Raw genomic sequence first — 20674 nt, 5'->3', positions numbered from 1 at the left:
TCTTTGCCAGAGAGATGTTGCCATTCACAACTGTTGTAAAGCCATCTTTCAAAAAGTTGAACAACACACATTTTAATTGCACTTAATTTTTTTCCAGTTTCATTTGAATTTTTAGTTAAAATAAATAAAAATAAAGTTCAAAGTTTGAAATTAAGGTGTCTTGCTTTATTGTGTAGGCTTAACCCTAAACCAGCTTAAAGAAAATTACCCCATAGTACCACCTAGCGTCCACCCAGCGGTAATACCGGTGTTAGTCGGTTTCCTGTGGAGTTTTTTTTTTTTTTTCTGCGACCAACCGACTAGCCAAAACTTGGTCAATCAAGACTCTTCTCATCGTTGATTGACTATTAGGGCGTAGCCCTAATCAGTAATAAGAAGCATCTGGCTTTGCGTGATGCTGCATCCATACTGATAGATGGGAGTATTACATCCAAGACAACTGTTTTACAAATTGTTTTAGAAGATGAATACATCAAAATACATCAGTGAAACATATACAAATATTTACTTAACCCTTAAATGCATGGGTGTTTCACCAAATATTATTACATACTTGGGGCACGTAAATCTATCACAAATGGACCTACAAAATGCCCAGATAGTGTAAAAGTGTTAAAACATTTTCCAGACAATTAAAAAATAATAGAATAGGATATGGTCTAATATATTTTGATGTTTTATTTTTCATATATAAAAGAGATGATGCAACAAAAATAGAACAGGATTCATTACTTCCACACTGAAATTTCATGAGGCACAACATCTGTGCTAGACCTTGCTGATTCTGAGTGTGTGTGTTGTTTTGGTGTGGCTGTGTGGCAGGTGTTGAACCTGTTCCTGGCCTTGCTGCTGAGCTCTTTCAGTGCTGACAATCTGGCCGCCACAGATGACGACAGCGAAATGAATAACCTACAGATCGCAGTGGGCAGAATACAGAAAGGTATTGCGCTGGTGAAGTCCACTTTACGTCAATTCCTGCAAAGCCTCTGCCTGGCCGGCTCCAAACCGGGCACTCTAGATGAGGAGAAGCCCCTCGATGACCTCCACAGCAACGGCAAGGAGAACTGCTTGTCTAATCATGCTCCCGTGGCCGTTGATCTCACTAAAGGCTATCTGAAGGAGGGCTGCGTCTCCCCGGGTAACGGGGTCAAAGGTCACGTTAAGTATGGAATTGAGGAGGGTGACTACATGTCGTTCATACACAATCCCAGCCTTACGGTTACTGTACCAATTGCGGTGGGAGAATCGGACTTTGAAAATCTGAACACGGAAGACTTCAGTAGCGACTCGTCTGACGTGGAGGGCAGTAAAGAGGTAAGCCAGCCATCTACGACTAAATGTATCACTTTTAATATGAATTAAACACAATTCAGAGTCTTTGTTTCAGTGTCGGAGAGAGTTGCTATTTATTTATTTTATTTTTTTAATGGATGAAAACATTGTTTTATTTCATTGTTGTAGGTGTGTTTGTAAATCATCAGGAGTCTATGTCACTTTCCCTGTAAGGGACAAACAGTTGTCTTGAGTCACAGTGCCATTGCATCATCTTCTGCTCAGAGCTGCAGCCCATTGTGTGTTTGTGTGTGTGAGTGTGTGTTATTGTAGTTGTTGTTGTGCAATGGGCTTCGGGCTGTTTGACCCTGTCCATCTGCTGCTAGTTAAAACAAACATCTGGGCACTGTAGCAGGTAGAGTTACAGAGTATACTCATTATTTCAGTACATGTTCTCATAAACATACACTGTCTCGCACACACAAAACCCCTCACACAGTCTAATGTGTATTATTTACGACCAACTGAGCAGGCATGGAATCATGCATCCCAGACTATGAATGAGAGCATTGAGAAAATGGCTAAATTCAGCATCCTTGCCCAGGGTGAAATTGAGTATGCTTAACTGTGTGTGTGTGTGTGTGTGTGTGTGTGTGTGTGTGTGTGTGTGTGTGTTTATCTGGCTGTGAGTCAAGTTTTGCCCACAAGGATAACATTTTTTTTTTGTTGTTTGTTTTAATAAAGTGAATTCTGTCATTATTTACTCAACTTAATTTTCTTCCAAACTGTATGACTTTCATGGAAGAGTGTTAGGGACTGATAGCCTCTGTCACCATTCATCTTTTTTTCCCTACAATGTAAGTCAGTGGTCACTGAGGCTGTCAGTCCCTTCCATTTGGACTAATACTTCCTTTTGTGTTCCACAGAAAAAAGAAAGTCATATGGGTTTTGAAACAACATGAGGGAGGGTTTAGAGGTAGGGCTAAAGAAATAGTTCACCCAAAAATGAAAATTGTCTCATCATTTACTCAACCTCATGCCATCCCAGATACGTATGACTTTCTTTCTTCTGCAGAACACAAACAAAGATGTTTAAAAGAATATTTCAGCTCTGTAGGTCCATACAATGCAAGTGAATTGTGACCAAAACTTTGAAGCTCCAAAAAGCACATAAAGGCTTAATAAAGGTAATCCATTAGATCCAGTGGTTTAATCAATGTCTTCTGAAGTGATCTAATCGATTTTGGGTGAGAACAGAACAAAATATACATCCTGTTTCACTATAAATCTTGACATCAGCAGTCTCCTTGGTGATCATGATTTCAAGCTTGATTACACTTCCTAGCCCCATCTAGTGCTCTGCACATTCATCAAGCACTAGAAAGTGTAATCGAGCTTGAAATCATGATTGTTCCTAGAGAAAGTGTACAGTGAAAAAGGAGTTACATTTTAGTCTGTTCTCACCCAGAAGCGATTGGATTGCTTCAGGAGACATGGATTAAACCACTGGAGTCATACGGATTACTTTTATGCTGCCTTTAAGTGCTTTTTTGGAGCTTAAAATATTTGGTCACCATTCACTTGCATTGCATGGACCTACAGAGCTGAGATATTCTTCTAAAAATCTACGTTGGTGTAATGCAGAAGAAAGAAAATCATACACAACTTGGATGGCATAGGAGCGAGTATATGATGAGAGAATTTTAATTTTCGGGGGAACTATTCTTTTAAGATACTGAGCCCCTCAGAGGGTAGGGAGGGAATTTATTTATTTCCAGTTATTTTGGTTTCCCTTGCAATAGCTTTATCCATCCCTTATGAAAATTAACCATGATACTTGTACCACAAATTAACCAATGTTGTTACTATAGTAAAACCATTGTAACCATTAAAAAAAATAAAAAAAATAAAAAGAATGATTAATGATTTTCATCAACATATTTTCGGTTTTGTTGTATAAGTACCATGGTTTTACTATGAAAATTTTTTTATTATGATTTTTATAACCATATTTTCGGTTTTCCTGTATAAGTACTATGGTTTTACAATGAAAATCATGGTTATATGATTATTGTAGTAAAACTGTGGTAAATTTTGTGGCTACTATGGTTTTACTAAAAATACCATAGTTCAACTATGGTTTCTGTAGTAAAACCATAGTTAATTTTAAAGTTATTGCGAGGGAACGTATAATAGTGAGGGGACGCAAAACTGTTGGGAGGGAAATGCAAAACTATGTCAAAAAAAAAAAAAAAAAAATCCTTCCCTACCCTCTAAGATGCTTCGTAGACAGAAAATATATTTAGCTCAATATAAAAACAATAGAAGTTAATGCCATGTCCCAACTATGATAGAGTGTGTTTGTGTGTGTGTCTGTATTCCAGCACATTTCCATGCTCCTCCAGCAATACTGTCACTGTGCTTAATGTTTTCTCTCTCCCCTCTTCTAACTTGATCTATTTCTAAATCTAATTTAAGTGGTTCAGTGTTGAAGTTGCCAACGTTATTATCCATGTTATGTGAAGTGTGTATCTCCTCTTTGTGTGTGACCTGTTATTGCAGCGTTATGACAGACGAACCCCAGGTTTTCTCTGAGAGAGCCCTGTAAGAGACTCACCTTCCTCCTCACCCACACTAACCATGGAGACTGCCTATGCCATCTAAATCAGACCAAACTCTTGTCTCTCTCTCATTTTATCTCTCTTTTTGGATCGGATTGCCCTTTTTGTTTTTCGTTTCTCAATGCCTGTGGCCTTCCCTCCCTTTTTAACAACCCTATTTTGCACCGAAGAGAGACAGCTGTCAGTCTTTTGTTTGGTTTGTTGTTTTCTACATGAGTTTGTGTTTCTGTCATAGCACTTTGCTTCTTTGCAGTACCTTCAGTCATTTGGAATGAGCAAGATCATCATTTTACATCAGTAGTCCATCAAACATATTTCTGTTACATTAGCCTGTATGTTTTTCTTTTTGTTTGTTTTTTGTACAAGCTATCTGTGAGCACTTAGAGCTAAACTACCCGAGAACAGAAAGCGAGAGGTTGTGGTTGAATGTACACAAGTGTACGTGTTTGTTTTGTGTGGGTGGGTGTGCATAGAGGTGAGCTGTAAAAGAAAAAGACATGTATTTGTTTTAATTATTCAAGTTGTAGGATTAGTCCATGGCACACTGCAAGTTTAACTGCATCTGCATTCTAAATGATCCATATTGGAATGATGAAAGCTACTTTTGTCCATAGTGGTAGGCTACAGTCATTGTTTCAGTTACAAGCTTGGTATAAATAGGGTTTTATGATAAACTACCTTTGAGTACACTTAGTGTGGTTTATCTCAACAAGATGGCTTACAAATGATTTTTCCCTCCTTATTAAATAACCAATTTAGATTAGTTTATAATTGTGATATATTGCAATGTAAATTGCTTGAATAGTGGGAAAGTGTCATGACACCAGTTGACCCCTAGAGGGCTTTTGTTCTCAACCAGCAGGGGTGTATACTGTAATAAATATGTAATATTGCTAATTAGATTAAATTGTTTCAATTGCATTAATACGATTAGCTTTTGCATATACCCTGTTTTGTGTTCTACCCTGGTTAGAACCAAGGTGATGGTTTATGAAGAAAAATATATGATCATAAATTGACCTTACTACTTGACATCTTCTGTGCCACCTTGTATTGGATGAATTTGTCCATTTATTTCTTAACCTGCTTTAAAGGGGTCATGACATACTCTTTTTTTTAAAAATAAATAATTGTATTATCTTCGCTCAGGTCCACTTATAATATTAGCATAGTTGCATAGTTTTTTTGCACCACAAAAAGTCATAGTTTAGTCATATATAATAATTTTCCACCCTGCCTCTGGCCCTCTGTCTGAAACACTCTGTTTTAAGCTGTCTGGCCCTTTAAGACTTCAGTGTAAACACCCACTATTGTGATTGGCTAACATTGTGCAACCCTTCCAATACAGACATATTTGAAACGCAATCCGAAGAAAATGAACAAACTCCACAACATTGTAAAACCACATTTCAGGGTAAACACATAACGTACACCCAACACATTTCATCTGAATATATTAAACTGTTCACTCAAGCAGCACCATAAACTATAAAACAGTCATAACATATGAAATATTCATGAATGAAATTGTTTACTTACAGCTTTGCAGTCCAAGAGTGTTTTAACTGACCCATCCTTCAATAACAGTTCCTTTGCAAAGCCTAAATCATATTGTGACTGGTTCACAAGCAATCCACACTCATATGAGCCGAAAACACATACAATCCACGCCGAAATGTTCTGAATATGCAAATGTCATACAATCCATTGTGATGTTGGATGCTTCAACTGGCTTCAGCAGGCCAAAACAGAGAAGCTGGTCTTCACATCTCACATCTTCCATGTTTGTTTACACACAGGACTGCATGCGTTTCTCCCAGTCAGTAGCAGCAGCAGAATGAGATGCGTTTTTAAAAGTTGTGCTTGTACAACTCTTAAAACGTGCAGCACATCACCGGTGTTTCGCGGAAAGGCATCAATACTTATTTATCCTTTATTTAACCAGGAAGGTCCCATTGAGATACATGATCTCTTCTTCCAGGGAGTCCTGGTCAAGATAGCTTTTTCTAGCATATAAGGTAGACATCTTTTCTGACGAAAAATAAATCCCAATTTGGGTCTGATTTTCGTCAATATTTTATCTATATGCATGTTATAGGTTAATTTTTCATCTATCCATATACCTAAATATTTATAAGACGCAACTCTATCAATATCTTTACCATCTATTGTTTGGAGATTGTGATCATCCAGGTGTAAGCACGAATGATTAAAAAGCATATATTTTGTTTTCCTTGAGTTTAAGGTTAATTTTAATTCATTAAAAGCAATAATTCAATAATCCTCTTGTAATAATTCTAATGCATGAATCATAGAGGGTGCCATTGCATATATAATCGTGTCATCCGCATACAGATGACTCTTAACTGGATTTACCTTATGTGCTATATCATTTATAAAAAATTTAAAATAAAATAGGAGCTAAAATTGATCCCAGAGGAACTCCTCTATTAACTGAAAGTAATGAAGATGTTTGGTCTCCTATTGTGACACACTGTGTCCTTCCTGACAAGTAGTTCTTAAACCATATTACTGTTCTCTCTGATATACCAATATTATGAAGTTTTTGTAGCAATAAATCGTGATCAACAGAATCAAAGGCTTTAGGTAAATCTACAAATACCGCAGCACAATGCTGTTTCCTATCCAGCGAGGTCAAAATATCATTAGTGACCATCATTACTGCCGTAATAGTGCTATGGCCAGACCTAAAGCCTGATTGACATTCAGAGAGAAGATTATTTCTTAATAAAAAATGTTTTTGTTGGTCATACACAATACCCTCAAAGATTTTAGCCATTACTGATAATCTAGAAATAGGACAGTAATTATTCATGTCAGTAGGATCACCACTTTTTAATATAGGGAGAACCATCGCTGATTTCCAGTTACTCGGTATTGTGTTAGATATCAAACTTAAATTAAAAATAGAAGCGATTAGGCTCAGAGATGATGTTTGCAGCTAATTTAAGAAAATATGGCTCAGTTGTATCACACCCTGGATTTTTATTGCAGTCTAGGGTAGATAGCGCTTTTCGTATATGACAGAAGACGGTATTGCAGTAAACTTAAATAAATCACCGTTATTAAATTTAAAAACTGAATTTCTGTCTGAATTAGATGCCTGTATATCACTTAGAGTTATGTCTGTTCCTACAGAGATAAAATATTTATTAAATAAATCAGCAATACTGGCTTTTGGATCCGGATAACTTTTTGATTGAATTACTCCTGAGGAAGAGTTGATTCATTTCTAGAATTTAGTGGGATCATTTAAATGATCATTTATCGTAGTAAGATAATAACCACATTTTAAATTTTTTACTAATTTAGTACATTTGTTTCTTAAGGTTCTACATATTGTCCAGTCCACTAAATTATTTGTGCTTTTTGCTTTAGCCCAGGCTGCATCCCTGTCTCTTATATTATTCGCAATTTCATCATTAATCCAGGGGTTATCTTTTCCACTTATCCGGAAACGTCTAAATGGTGCATGCTTATCACACAACATTAGAAACGTTGTTCTAAAATAATCCCATGCCGTATCCACATCAACCATATTTGAAACAATACCCAAATCACTATTATAAACATCATGCAAAAATGCTTGTTTATGAAAAATGTTTAAAATATCTCTTATATATGAATTGAGGGGATGATTTTGGCTTTTTACAGTTTCTCACACAGGCCACCACACAATGATCACTTACAAAATTACAGAAAACTACAATAACCGATAGACAATGAGGTGCATTTGTTAATATAATGTCCAGTAATGTAGATTTATATATATATATTTTTTAATTCAGTCTTGTAGAAGATTTGATCACTTGCGTTAGGCAGAGAGAATCACAAATGTTCTTAAATGGGTCAGATATAGGAGAGTTCCAATCCCAGTTCAAATCTCCAAGTAAAACCAGTTCAAACTTAATCCACTTAAGGAGATAATCAGCAAGTAAGGTGCATGCCTCACCTGCCGCTGAGGGCGAACAATAGCATCCAAATATAATAATATCTTGTCCCTTTATAAGCGATAACTTGATGACCGAAAATTCAAAAACATTCAGTTTGCTGAGAGTTGTAATACACATACTATCAAGAGTAGTTTTCACATAAACTGCAGTTCCTCCCCCTTTCTTTATTCGATCTGTTCTGTAGACGTTATATCCTTTTATATTTATCATTTCATCGGTGATTGATTTATTCAGCCAAGTCTCAGAAAAGACTATAATGTCTGAGTTGGTTGAGTCTGCCCATAATCGTATCATATCAGTTTTGTTTATCAGGCTGCATACATTTAGATGTAGAAAACGCAAGCCATTTTTAGATCTAAATTCCTCAGGTGTTTGCAATTGAGTCAGCTCAGGCCATGGCCCTGGATTAGGGTGCATATTGCCCGATAGAAGGAGCAAAAGGAGAACAAACCAGTTTTTCCTTGAGCAGTAGTTCCTCATACCATCTCCATCACCTTGCCCAACACAATGCAAAGTCCTCTCTCCTTCCTGAGTCCACTCGCACCATGGACCCCATATATTGACTCTCCCCGATAATTGCGCTGATATAGGAAAAGATCCCCAGCATACGGCCAAACAGTCAAATCCTTATCCACTGTGGTCCCAGTACGATCAATAATCCATATATTGCAATGATTTAAGTTTTGTTCGGCCTCTGTACAAGCATGAACATCAACCACCGGTATAAACAACATCGGTAAGCAATATATATAAAACAGCGACAGCAGAAGACGCATTTCGAAACAAGTCGAAGCAGATTCAATAGCCAAACATTTAACTTAAAAACAAACCTGCATAAATATATATATATTTTATTCAGTAAATAAGAAAGAATATATGACACGAGGAGACGAACGCAGACACACTACACTACACTTAAGCCACCATCTTTAAAGTGTCGATCCAATACGATCAAAGATGTCCATGTTTACAAAAGATGAACAATTAAAAATAGCACAGATGTGTGCAAAAACGGTTTACAGGACACCTTCAAAACAGAATGACAGTGCAGCTGAATGAAACACAATGGTGGTCTCCATTTTAGAGTTATAACTTGACATTGCATCTTTTAAAAGCAGCACGAGATGTATGATAATGGTCAAAGCCATTCTTCTATAAAACATTTAAATCCAGATAGTCAGATGAAGGTGTCCTGTATAAGTCCCCTATTGATGAATCTCCCATAACAGGCCCATCTCTCTCCTGTTCACCTGTGTGACTGACCAAATTGCCAGTGGGTGGTTCCAAGGGTGCAGTGACAGAAAATAGGCATTGATGTCTTGCTGAAGAGGCAGTCATATGCAGATGTATTTGGTCCTTGTGACGTCACAAGTTCCACAAATTCCAAACCAGCTGTTTTTGCAGCTTGGTTTAAATAAATGCTCTTTTTATATTAAAGAAGATGTTTTCAGTTCTGAAACTTACAGAATGTTTTTTTATAGTACAATGACCCCTTATATGTAAAGAGATCAAGGAAAATTTGATTCCTCATGTCATGACCCCATTAACGAAGATGTTGCCTTTGCTAATGAAACCATAGATCTGTCCTTACTTGGATTTTAAGATCAAAGTTAGAAGGATACCAGAGAGTAACGGGATTAGGAAACAGAAGTTTTAAACTTTTACAAATTGATCCATTTATAAGACTTTAAATTAATTAATGTGAATCTAACAGTATTTAAAGGTCAGGGGTCAGGGCAGCTTATGCAGGTTTGCTCAGCTTTGCCTCTAATATTATTCTTACGATTTAAAATGTTAGAGACATTCTGGAAGATTCTGAAATTGCACACAGCATGCTTACATCATTCCCCCGCGCCGCATTAGCTGGGTGCCACGGCAACCAGTGCTCCAGCTCAGTTTTAGACAGCATCCTTCTATATATTTTTTTTAATCCTTTCTCCTTTTTCTCTGACCAGCTGTTTTATATCAGTCCAGTGGCTGCAAGACCAACAGAGGGGTCAGTAACTTAGTGACCCCCAGTTCTTTTAGGTTTAAAACTAAATTGTGGTTAGGAATATATAATTATAATGTCAAATAATGTCATTTTTGTCCTGTTCTTACCCAGTACCTAAGGTCACTGTTCATTGTCTGTTACCTAGGGCCCCTTAGTGTTTAATATCATTTATGATGTCATCTAATAGAAAGTGATTGATAAGCTAATATGTTTTATCAGGAACATATTACCTGGTCTTCCATTGTTAGACTCCAGTTCCAGTTCTCTTCTTTCCCCAATCAAAGCTAATCAAATGCTGTCTCAGACTTAGCATGTGGCTCTGGTGTTAGTTAACGCTAATGCGGCTTCCCTCCTCTTCAAACTGACTGGCGGACCGAAGCTTGACCACTGCTTAACGAAATGGACTTCCAGCCTGTGTTTTCATGTCAATCAAGGGATTGCACTCAGTGGGGTGGGCTCATGTGATAATCTGAATCATGCTAATCCAAATGTATTGGGTCCAATAGCAATAATTTATTTTTGGAAGGGGTGGGGAGAGGTAAGGGGTTGAGGTTTGCACTGGACATGAAAATACTCAAAGCACTCAACATTTGATGACAAGATCACAAGCTTGGATGAGAAAAAAAATGCACCTTGAGAAACAAAAAACATGCATGAGGAAGGAATGAAGGCACATCAAATGTACCCACAGCTGACTGTGAGATTATATGGTGAAGCCAGAGGTCTTTGATTTCATGCCTGGCTGCTAATTAGAAAATCAATCAAATCCATCAAATCAATCTCTAAATCCACGAGCTTGTAGGTACATTTGAATGATCTGAAATTGCATGAGATTGAGAATAACATTAAAAGCAATCTGGACAAGATGACATGCTTTAAAACAGCCTAATCTTGTGTGTCTATGTGTGTGTGTGTTTGCTTATTGTGTCTAATTATGTGGCTGCATGGATACCCGTGTAGAAGCTTCCGATAGATGTGGTTCTCAGTTCCTCAGAGGGGAGCACGGTGGATATCCGACCACCTGGAGAGGGGGTGGAGTCCGTCGAGTTGGAGCCGGAGGAGTCCCTGGACCCAGAGGCCTGCTTCACTGAAGGTGTGTGTGCATACAAAAAGGGAGAGAAGAACAGAAAGGTCCAACTTGTTTAGCTCTATAGAAAGAACTAGTGGTCGACCGATATGGGTTTTTAATGGCCGATGCCGATATAGAGAGCAGGGTGGCCGATAGGCCGATACAATGCCGATATATCACACAATTTAATAGAGTAAATAACAAACATAAAATTGCTAAAAAATTATAATAATAAACTCTTATTTAGCACTATATTTACTCAGTTTCACAGAAAACAAAAAAATGATATTGTATTTTAATGGTAGATAGCAGTTTCTTCAGATTTCTGTTTAGTCATCAAATGTTAGTCATTTATTTGCACATGAAGAAATTGTTAATATATTAGGATGAAGAAAATAACAGTACACACAGTAGTCCAGCAACCATGGATGGCATGTCCTCGTTAGCAATCACATGTACTTAAAAATGATCGAATCAATCCAATTGTACAAACAGTGCATAGTAAATATGACATTTTCTTACAGCACACGAGAAGTGCTTTTACCTTGGGCTGCATCCGAAAACATAGGCAGCTAACTTGCTACCTTGGTACCTAATCAGTTAATGGCTTAACTGACATCTGTTTTGAATGAATGGAACTCTTAAGGAAATTGGTCTCCAAGTTTTAAAAGCACCTTATTTTCATTGTACTTCCGTCAGGCAGCATTTTCTTGGTTTCGGACGCAGCCTTGAAGTTGCACTTACGCGCTCGTGTGGATCCTGTGCGAGCAGCAATCTTCTCCTGATAGTTTAAACAGCCTGGATTGCCTACATGGATTGTCATGGAGTTACCATCATTATTTGTGAATCAGAGGAACTTTTGATCCTGATCCTGAAGTTTTTTATTCTGGCTGATAGAATACGCATTTCAGAGGAAGATATTAGATGAGCGCTCGATGGGAAGAAAATGCTGGATTTTCGTGAGGTTCGTGAATTACATCTGTTTAAAGGAGATATATGCATATTTGCAGATGTATATAATAGAAGTATTATTGATATTTTCCTTTTATCATTAGAAAAGTTACAGGGAACTGTTTAGGAGAGACTGTTAGAATACGTGCTTCAGAGGAAGATTTATGAGCATTCCACAGGATGCTGGATCTGCTGAAGTTGTGTGAGGTTGGTTTATTACATCTGTTTAAACGAGATATGTGCATATTTGCAGACAGTTTATATGATATTAGTTTTATTGATATTTGCCTTTTTATCATTAGATAAGACAGTTAAAAGTTACAGGGAGCTGCTGAGGAGAGAGGGAGAATGAAACAGGCGAGCACTTTAACATTATGAGTTCAAACGCGTCTGCCACGGCTCTGATATGCGGACTGTTTAAATGACACTGTTTGCACACCGGTCTATTATTGTACATGATGGCACATAACAACAAAATGAACCGTGACTGGTTGTTTACATGTCTCAGACGCTTCACATACAAGCAGGCAATTTTCAACACCCTCAAGAAAAAAATCGGGCAAAAAGGAAAATTTATCAGCCAATGCCGATAATTAAAAAAGTCAGAATATCAGCCAATTTATCAGACTCACTGATATATCGGTCGACCACTAGAAAGAACATCTCCCCATTTGACCCTGTATACTTTTTAAATACATATACCTGGTTTTATTGTGCACGTTATTCCAAAAATGTTTATTTTCTTGATCTTTCAACAAAATGTTATGACTTGTTCTGCCTCTGAAACGATTTTCACCTTGGCTAGGTGGGCTGTTGGTTAATGTTAACCAATAACCAAATAGATATTTAGGCGTATTTAGGATATTTATGTTCATCCATGTCATAATTTAATGCTTGTTAATGTTAATGCATTAAAGGTTACAACAACAATAGCAAATAACAATGGATTTTTAGAAAAGAAGCGTTACCACTGGTGTACGATGAGATGCTCTCTATGGTGAAATTGACCTTTAGCCTTCACGTCCAGCCAAAAAGTCTCCTCAAAAGTGGATGCTGGCTGTGTTTAAAGAGGGAATATTCCTCCATAACCAACTGCAAACTCACATTCAGGTCTGGCTCTGTGGAATGCCCATTTTTTTAGGATCTAATCAATTCCTGATGGATAAAACCAAATGGAAAACCTTGCTTTTTTGAAAAAACAAAAACAAAAAAACTTCAAGGTAGATATACCTTTAGCTCCTTGACTAGTTCACCAAGTCCATTGATTGAAACTAAGCTACTGTGACGAGGAGGAGGGCAGAGCCGGGCCGTGAGTGTGCACGGCCGGCCCCCAGTCGGGCTAATTAGCTGAGGAGAGGGATAAAGCCGAGCCAGATGCGGCAGTTCGAGAGAGAGAGAGAGAGAGCCACACGCAGCTGCTGTGTGTGTATTTGTTTGTGTAAATTAAATATTATTTTGACTGTTCAGCCAGTTTCCCGCCTCCTCCTTGCCCGTCTTTATACTGCTACACTGGTGCCGAAACCCAGGATAATGGAGTTAAGGGGATCTACCAATACCCCTTTGTTAAATCCAGTGTCGAAATAAAATTGAGCCGCACCCAACCGATTGAGCAGTTTGTCAATTCGGGGCATTGGGTATGCATCTAGACACCGCGTTGACTTTCTGGTAATCTACACAGAACCGGACTGACCCATCACTCTTAGGTACAAGAGCCACCGGGCTGGCCCAATCACTGTGCGATTCTTCTATTACTCCCATCTCGAGCATTGCCTCTAAATCGTCCCGAATCACTTTTTTCTTATGTTCGGGCAAGCAGTACAGCCGACTACACACTGCCATTCCCGGTGGGGTCTTGAAATGGTGTTGTATGAGGTTCGTATGACCGGGAAGGGGAGAGAACACATCTGCAAATTCCTTTTGCAATTTGGCCACCCCCGCAATCTGGGACGGTGAGAGGTGGTCTCCACAAGGGACCGGTGTGAATGGATCGGCTTTGAACTTCACCTCCAGCCTGAGCTCTGCCCTCTCCGGAACTACCGTCGCCACCTCTCTCCATAATTTGAGGAGGTTGAGGTGGTAAATTTGACGTGCTCTGCCTCTATCTGTTCGTTTAACCTCATAATCGAGATCACCGACTTGCCGTATAACCTCAAAGGGCCCTTGCCACTTGGCGAGTAATTTCAAGCTTGATGTGGGGAGTAATACAAGTACTTTGTTTCCCGGTGCAAATTCCCATAGCTGGGCATCCCTATTATAGAGCCAGCTTTGTGTCTCTTGAGTTTGGAGCAAATTTTGCTGTGACAACCGACCCAGTGTGTGTAGATTTGCTCAAAGATCAAGGACATACTGAATTTCATTTTTGCTTTGGGAAGGTCCTTCCTCCCATGCCTCCCATATGACGTCAAGCACCCCGTGGGGCCAACGTTTTCCCGAAGGGGAAAAACCAAGAGGAGGCTTGCAGGACCTCCCTGACTGCAAATAATAGGGGTTCCAGCCATTTGTCCCAGTTTCTAGCATCCTCGTGTACGAACTTACGAATCTTATTTTTCAGGGTTCGATTAAATCGTTCAACCAGCCCGTCAGTTTGCGGGTGATAAACTCTGGTGTGAATCGTTTTAATCCCCAGCAATTCATAAAGTTTGCGCAGTGTATGTGACATGAAAGTTGTGCCTTGGTCGGTGAGGATTTCATTTGGAATCCCCACCCGGGAGATAATTTTGAAGAGTGCCTCCGCAACACTGTGTGCTGAGATGTTGCGTAAAGGCACCGCTTCCAGATATCGCGTTTCATAATCCACCAGGACTAATAAAAACTGATATCCGCATGCTGACCGCTCTAATGGCCCGAAGAGGCCCATACCAATTCTTTCGAAGGGGGCCTTGATTAATGGTAACAGGTGCAATGGCACTCTTGGTGTGGCCAGTGGATTCACCAGCTGACATTCACGGCATGCTGCACACCATCTGCGCACATCCCCGTGAATGCCCGGCCAGTAAAAGTGGGCTATTAAATGGTGCAGTGTTCTCTCTTGTCCTAAGTGACCCGCCATAGGATTATGGTGAGCTGCCTGGAAAAGTGTTTCCTGACGGCTCCTCGGGACTAATAACTGGGTTGTATTTTCATGGGTTTGAGTGTCCTGCATCACTTGATACAACCAGTCCCTAATAATTGAAAAATATGTGAGGGCAACATCAGGCTGGAGCTGCTGGCCATCGATTACTCTCACTTGGTCAAATGCATGCCTAAGGGTTTCGTCAGGGTGCTCTAGAGGGAAATCCTCCTCCAGGAACTCCTTCAGGGCGGGAGTGCCGGAGGATTCCCCTCCTGCGTCATACTGACGCTGAGCAGATGTGGACAGCCTCGGCTCACCTCCCCACCCATCACGTCACACATCACACACTGAGAGTTCGGTTTACAGGACCCATCCACACACAACGCTTTTAATAATCTTTTAAACCCCGGCCAATTGGTCCCCGGAATCAGTGGATGGTTATGGTGGGAATTAACCGTGGCCTCCGCTCTATGCTTTTTCTCCTGGAATTGAATAACGGCTGTCACTACCGGATATTTGTGAACAACCCCAAGCACACACCTCACCATCACCTTGTGTTTTGCACCCAAAGCCCCATCATGAACCAAGCCGTGGTGAATCGAGGTTTGATTACAGCCCGAATACACCAAGGATTGGTATGTACGCCCCTTAATTTTTACCGGTATACGGTACATCCCTGCTCGATCGGGGCAGTATGTGGTGTGTCGGGGACCTGGATCCACGCTTCCACCTCCATTACTGGACACCAGTTTTGGACATGTCTCGGTTCCCTGCAACTCCGACAGACTGGCCCAGGCTTCCCGGCTGCACTCGTGGCATCGGAGACATCAACCTGGGAAGGGCGATGGAGAGGGGTAGGTGAGGGGGCCGGCACTTAGTGCAGCCCGAGGAGGCAGGGCGACGGTTTGGGTGGAACCACTTCCCGTTTCCAGGGAGTGGGTATAGGGCAAGAGGGAGGAGAGGGAGGGACAAGAGGGGGAGGAGCAAGAGGGAGAGAGAGAGAGATCTGGACTGCTCGCCGGCTTCTGGCGAGCAGTCCATGCCCGCCATGTGGGCTTCGGGCCAGCTGGATGGCGTCATACACCGATGTGGGACGATGGCACTGGACCCATTCTGCAGTTCTTCGGGGCAGGTGAAAAGTCAGCTGCTCCAGCACCATTAGTTCGATGACATCCTCCACACCGCGCCCTTCCTCAACTAGCACCCATTTTTGGCAGGCATCATGGAGCTGCTGGGAAAACACGAATGGACAGCCGGCGTCACTCAGGGTGAGGGAGCAGAACCGCTGGCAGTGTTGTTCTGGGGTGTGGCCAACCCGTTGCAGGACAGCGGTCTTCAGCTTCATGTAGTCCAGGCGGTCCTCAGCTGGTAGTTGCTACACTGCGAGCTGGACCTCCCTGGAAAGCAGTGGCAGCAGATGGAGGGCCCATTGGGTTCACGGCCAGCCGGAGGTGGTGGCCAACTGCTCAAAGAAACTCACGAATGCCTCCGGCTCGTCCTGGGGGCCCATCTTTAAGAGCAGCAGCTGTGGCTTCATCGCTGCTTCCAGGGCCGCGGTGGAGGATCCACCTGTAGCTAACCAGCTCCGCAAGGCCTGCGGATCCTCGGCTTGGGCTTGGAGGAGCTCCTGGAAACGCCGTTCATGAGCAAGGAGAAAACTTAAAAAGACACAAACAAATACACACACGGCAGCTGCGTATGGCTCTCTCTCTCTCGAACTGCCACATCCGGCTCAGCTTTATCCCTCTCCTCGGCTGATTAGCCTGATTGGTGGCTGACCGTGCACTCTAACGGCCCAGCCCCACCCTCCTCCTCGTCACACCTACAAAAATGGTTTGTCATCGGATTGACATCACAACCATCAGCACATTAACTTTTCACTGTTCGGTATTCAGTAAATTGGCAAGAAAAGTTGTTACTCATCTCACATGCCAAGAGGCAAGCCAGTCATAAAAAAGGTTATTTGCATAGATATGTCTAAAAGGTACAGTAGCAAAAACAGCTGGTATAATTCTAAGGGGAAGAGAGAGGGTGAAAATCCAAGAAATATCGACCAGCATTGTAATTGATTTCCCCTTTAAGTCATCCATCTTAAATAGCAAAGTAAGGTTTGTTAATATTGGATTTTTTTTAGATGGTATATTTTGTTTAACTATTATTCTGTCAATCATTGTCTTTTTCTCAGGCTGTGTGATGAGGTTTCAGTGCTGTCAGGTGGAAGTGGAAAGGGGAAACTGGAAGAGTTGGTGGACTCTCAGGAAAACCTGCTTTATTATTGTAGAGCACAACTGGTTTGAGTCCTTCATCATCTTCATGATTTTACTGAGCAGTGGAGCACTGGTGAGCTCCCACACACAATAACATACTCACCCACTCACAACCTTCACAAGCAAGCCAAAAGTACACTGTTACATGAACACTTTTCTATTAGACAAACATTCAGCTTTCCTATGTTAATTTCATGTATATGGGCATATTTAGGCATTCGAGGACATTTACATTGAGCAGCGTAAGACGATAAAGACGGTGTTGGAATATGCGGATAAAGTCTTCACCTACATCTTTATTTTGGAGATGCTTCTAAAATGGGTTGCATATGGCTTCGTCAAATACTTCACCAACGCCTGGTGCTGGCTTGACTTCCTGATAGTTGATGTATGTATGAATCTCGCATGCTGGATTGCAACGTGTGTGCCAATTCAAAGGTGCTGTAAGCAATCTCATCTGGTTTGCTATTTTTTGCCAGACTTGGACACTAAATTAGACCATCCATCCTTTTAACCACATGCCTTCTTTCCAAAACCCCGCCCTCCAAATACATGTCAGCCAATTCGATGTCAACCAAAGTGAATACTCAAAATGATTAACAGGTAGACTCTTTATTGCTGTTTAGAAAGCCTTTTAGCCTGTAGAGGTTGTTACATAGACAGGTGTGATTTTTCAGGACACCAATCAGTGATATCTGTAGGGCAAAAGGGATATAGAATTCAAAAAATTGCTCATAGCACCTTTAAATCTGCATTCAATTACATTACTACATTTTGTAAAGTGAGTCACTGCTAAGCTGCCCTGAACACATGATTTCAGATACTGCACTACTTTCTGGCTTACAGATGTGCCCTAAATGTTTGCGTGTATGTGTGCGTATGCATGTGTATTTTGCAGGTGTCATTGGTGAGTCTGGTAGCAAATGCTCTTGGTTACTCTGAACTAAGTGCAATTAAGTCACTGAGAACACTGCGTGCTCTTAGACCTTTGAGAGCACTGTCACGCTTTGAGGGAATGAGGGTAAGACAAACAGATACATACATGCAACCAAGCACACCACAAGACACTCACATTATGCACAATATGACTGACCTAGAAGAACATCCTCCAGTATAAATTTCCATGGTTGGTCCTGGAACAAGATTTCATAACCATTATTTCTGAACTTAATCTTAACCCTAACCTACCCCTTAAATCACAGAGAAATTATTAGATAACAATTAGCATTGTAACGGGTCAAATTTCTCATGGTTTTTTTCTTTGTGTCATGGTTCTGTGGTCACGGTTTGGGTTCGATAAATTCTTTGTACATCCCTATTGTCCCGATTAGGGGTGCGCCTAATAAGAAATTTGGTGGTCAATACAGATAACCAGTATTTTACTTAGTATACTTCGATAGTTGCTAATTGTTTAATCATTGTTGCATCCATCTGCAGTTGCTATTTCCACCCTCTCTAACTGTATGGCGTTTCAGTGAATTACCACAAGTTCTTTTGAAAATGGTCACTTTATAATTCATATTTATTTATTTTTAAAAATGTTTTGTTTCAGTCTTTTGATGGAAATGTCCTTTACATTTTCTCAGTATTTCATCATGCTATATTCAATTTTACTCTGAACAAATTAATAATTTTAGTCAATGAAAATAAAAATTTTGTTGACTATAATGTGCAAAATATTCAAAAATTTGTGTGTAATAATAGCATATATATAATATATAATACCATATATACTGTATGAGTGTATATATGTATATACTCTGCCAGGGTATGCAAACTGTTGAGCACAACTGTATATATATATATATATATATATATACATACAGTGCATTCAGAAAGTATTCAGAATCCTTCATTTTTTTTCACACTTTGTTGTTGCAGCCTTATGCTAAAATGCTTTAAATATTTTTTTTTTCACATCAATCTACACTCCATACCCCATAAATACAAAGCAAAAACCAGATTTATGATAACTTTGCAAATTTATTTTAAAGAAAAAACTGAAATATCACACTGATTTAAAATTTAGCTCAGGTGCATCCCATTTCTCTGGATCATCTTTGAGATGTTTCTACACTTTGACTGGAGTTAAAATTGATTGGACATGATTTAAAAAGGCACACACCTGTCTATATAAGGTCTCACAGCTGAAAATGCATATCAGAGCAAATTCCAAGCATGAGGTCAAAGAAACTCCCTGCAGAACTCAGAGACAGGATTGTATCGAGGCACAGATCTGGGGAAGGCTACAACATTTTTTGGCTGCATTGAAAGTTCCCAAGAGCACAGTGGCCTCTATAAATTTTAAATGTAAGACATTTGGAATAACCAAGGCAACCAGGCACCACTCATCACCTGCACAAAGCCATCCCAACAATGAAGCGTGGTGGTGGTAGCATCATGCTTTGGGGATGTTTTTCAGTGGCAGGGACTGGGGGACTGGTCAGGTTTGAAGAAAAGCTGAACGCAGCAAAATACAGAGATATCCTTAATGAAAACTTGGTCCAGAGTGCTCAGGACCTCAGGTTGGGCTGAAGGTTCACCTTCTAAAAGGACAATAACCTTAAACACACAGCCAAGACAATGCAAATGTGGCTTAGGGACAACTCTGTGAATGTCCTTGAGTGGCCCAGCAAGAGACCGGACTTGAACCCAATCAAACATTTCTGGAGAGACATGAAAATGGTTGTCCACCGACGGTCCCCATCCAACCTGACAGAGCTTAAGAGGATCTGCAGAGAAGAATGGCAGAAAATCCCCAAATCCAGGTGTGTAAAGCTTGTCACATCATACCCAAAAAGACTTGAGGCTGTAATCGCTGCCAAAGGTGCTTCAACTAACTACCGAGTTAAGGGTCTGAAACTTATGTTAATGTGATATTTCAGTTTTTTATTTTTAATAAATTTGAAGTTATCAAAAATCTGTTTTTTGCATTGTCATTATGGGGTATGGAATTTAGATTGATGTGAAAAATAATAAAATAATTTAAAGCATTTTAGCATAAGGCTGCAACATAACAAAGTGTGAAAAAAATGAAAGGGGTCAGAATACTTTCTGAATGCACTGTATATATATATAATGTGTTTGAGTGAGGTAATTATTTACCTATTAGTAAAGCGGTTCATTTTGCCAGTGTTCAGTTCTTTTTGCTCACACAGCTCAAGGGAGAAAATCCCTAGCATACAATGATTGGATAACTTGAATCTATTCTTTGTAGATTTTTCTTCTTTTAAAAACATTATAAGTCCATTGTGAATATCTTGCAGTATTATATTTTGCATCTTTTTCGTCTTGTCTTTGTCAGCATTGACAAAGTAAAAAGCATTGTTCTAGCTCCTAACCCAAACCCTTACACTTTTCCTAACTCTAAAATGTGATTGGTTAATTGGACTCGTGTCCAACAAGGATGTTGATCCGGGAACATGTCGTACTTGGGATAAATCAAGTTATAACAGCATACAACACCATACTCTCA

The 20674-nt window shown here is 40.0% G+C and overlaps 1 protein-coding gene across 3 annotated transcripts in view; it reads left to right on the top strand.

The window, feature by feature from the left end:
- The window catches only part of LOC127446466 (sodium channel protein type 2 subunit alpha-like), a 98069-nt gene that overhangs the window by 68014 nt on the left and 9381 nt on the right, over positions 1-20674 (top strand). For all 3 annotated transcript variants that reach the window (XM_051707401.1, XM_051707402.1, XM_051707404.1), the window contains exons 17-21: positions 823-1314; positions 10821-10953; positions 17118-17272; positions 17414-17587; positions 18098-18220. In XM_051707401.1, coding sequence (XP_051563361.1) covers positions 823-1314; positions 10821-10953; positions 17118-17272; positions 17414-17587; positions 18098-18220 — 1077 coding nt within the window. The remainder of the gene's footprint in view (positions 1-822; positions 1315-10820; positions 10954-17117; positions 17273-17413; positions 17588-18097; positions 18221-20674) is intronic.

The sequence above is a fragment of the Myxocyprinus asiaticus genome, chromosome 9 (genome assembly GCF_019703515.2).
Source record: "Myxocyprinus asiaticus isolate MX2 ecotype Aquarium Trade chromosome 9, UBuf_Myxa_2, whole genome shotgun sequence".
Lineage (NCBI taxonomy): Eukaryota > Metazoa > Chordata > Actinopteri > Cypriniformes > Catostomidae > Myxocyprinus > Myxocyprinus asiaticus.
This window is presented reverse-complemented; position numbering and strand designations above follow the sequence as displayed.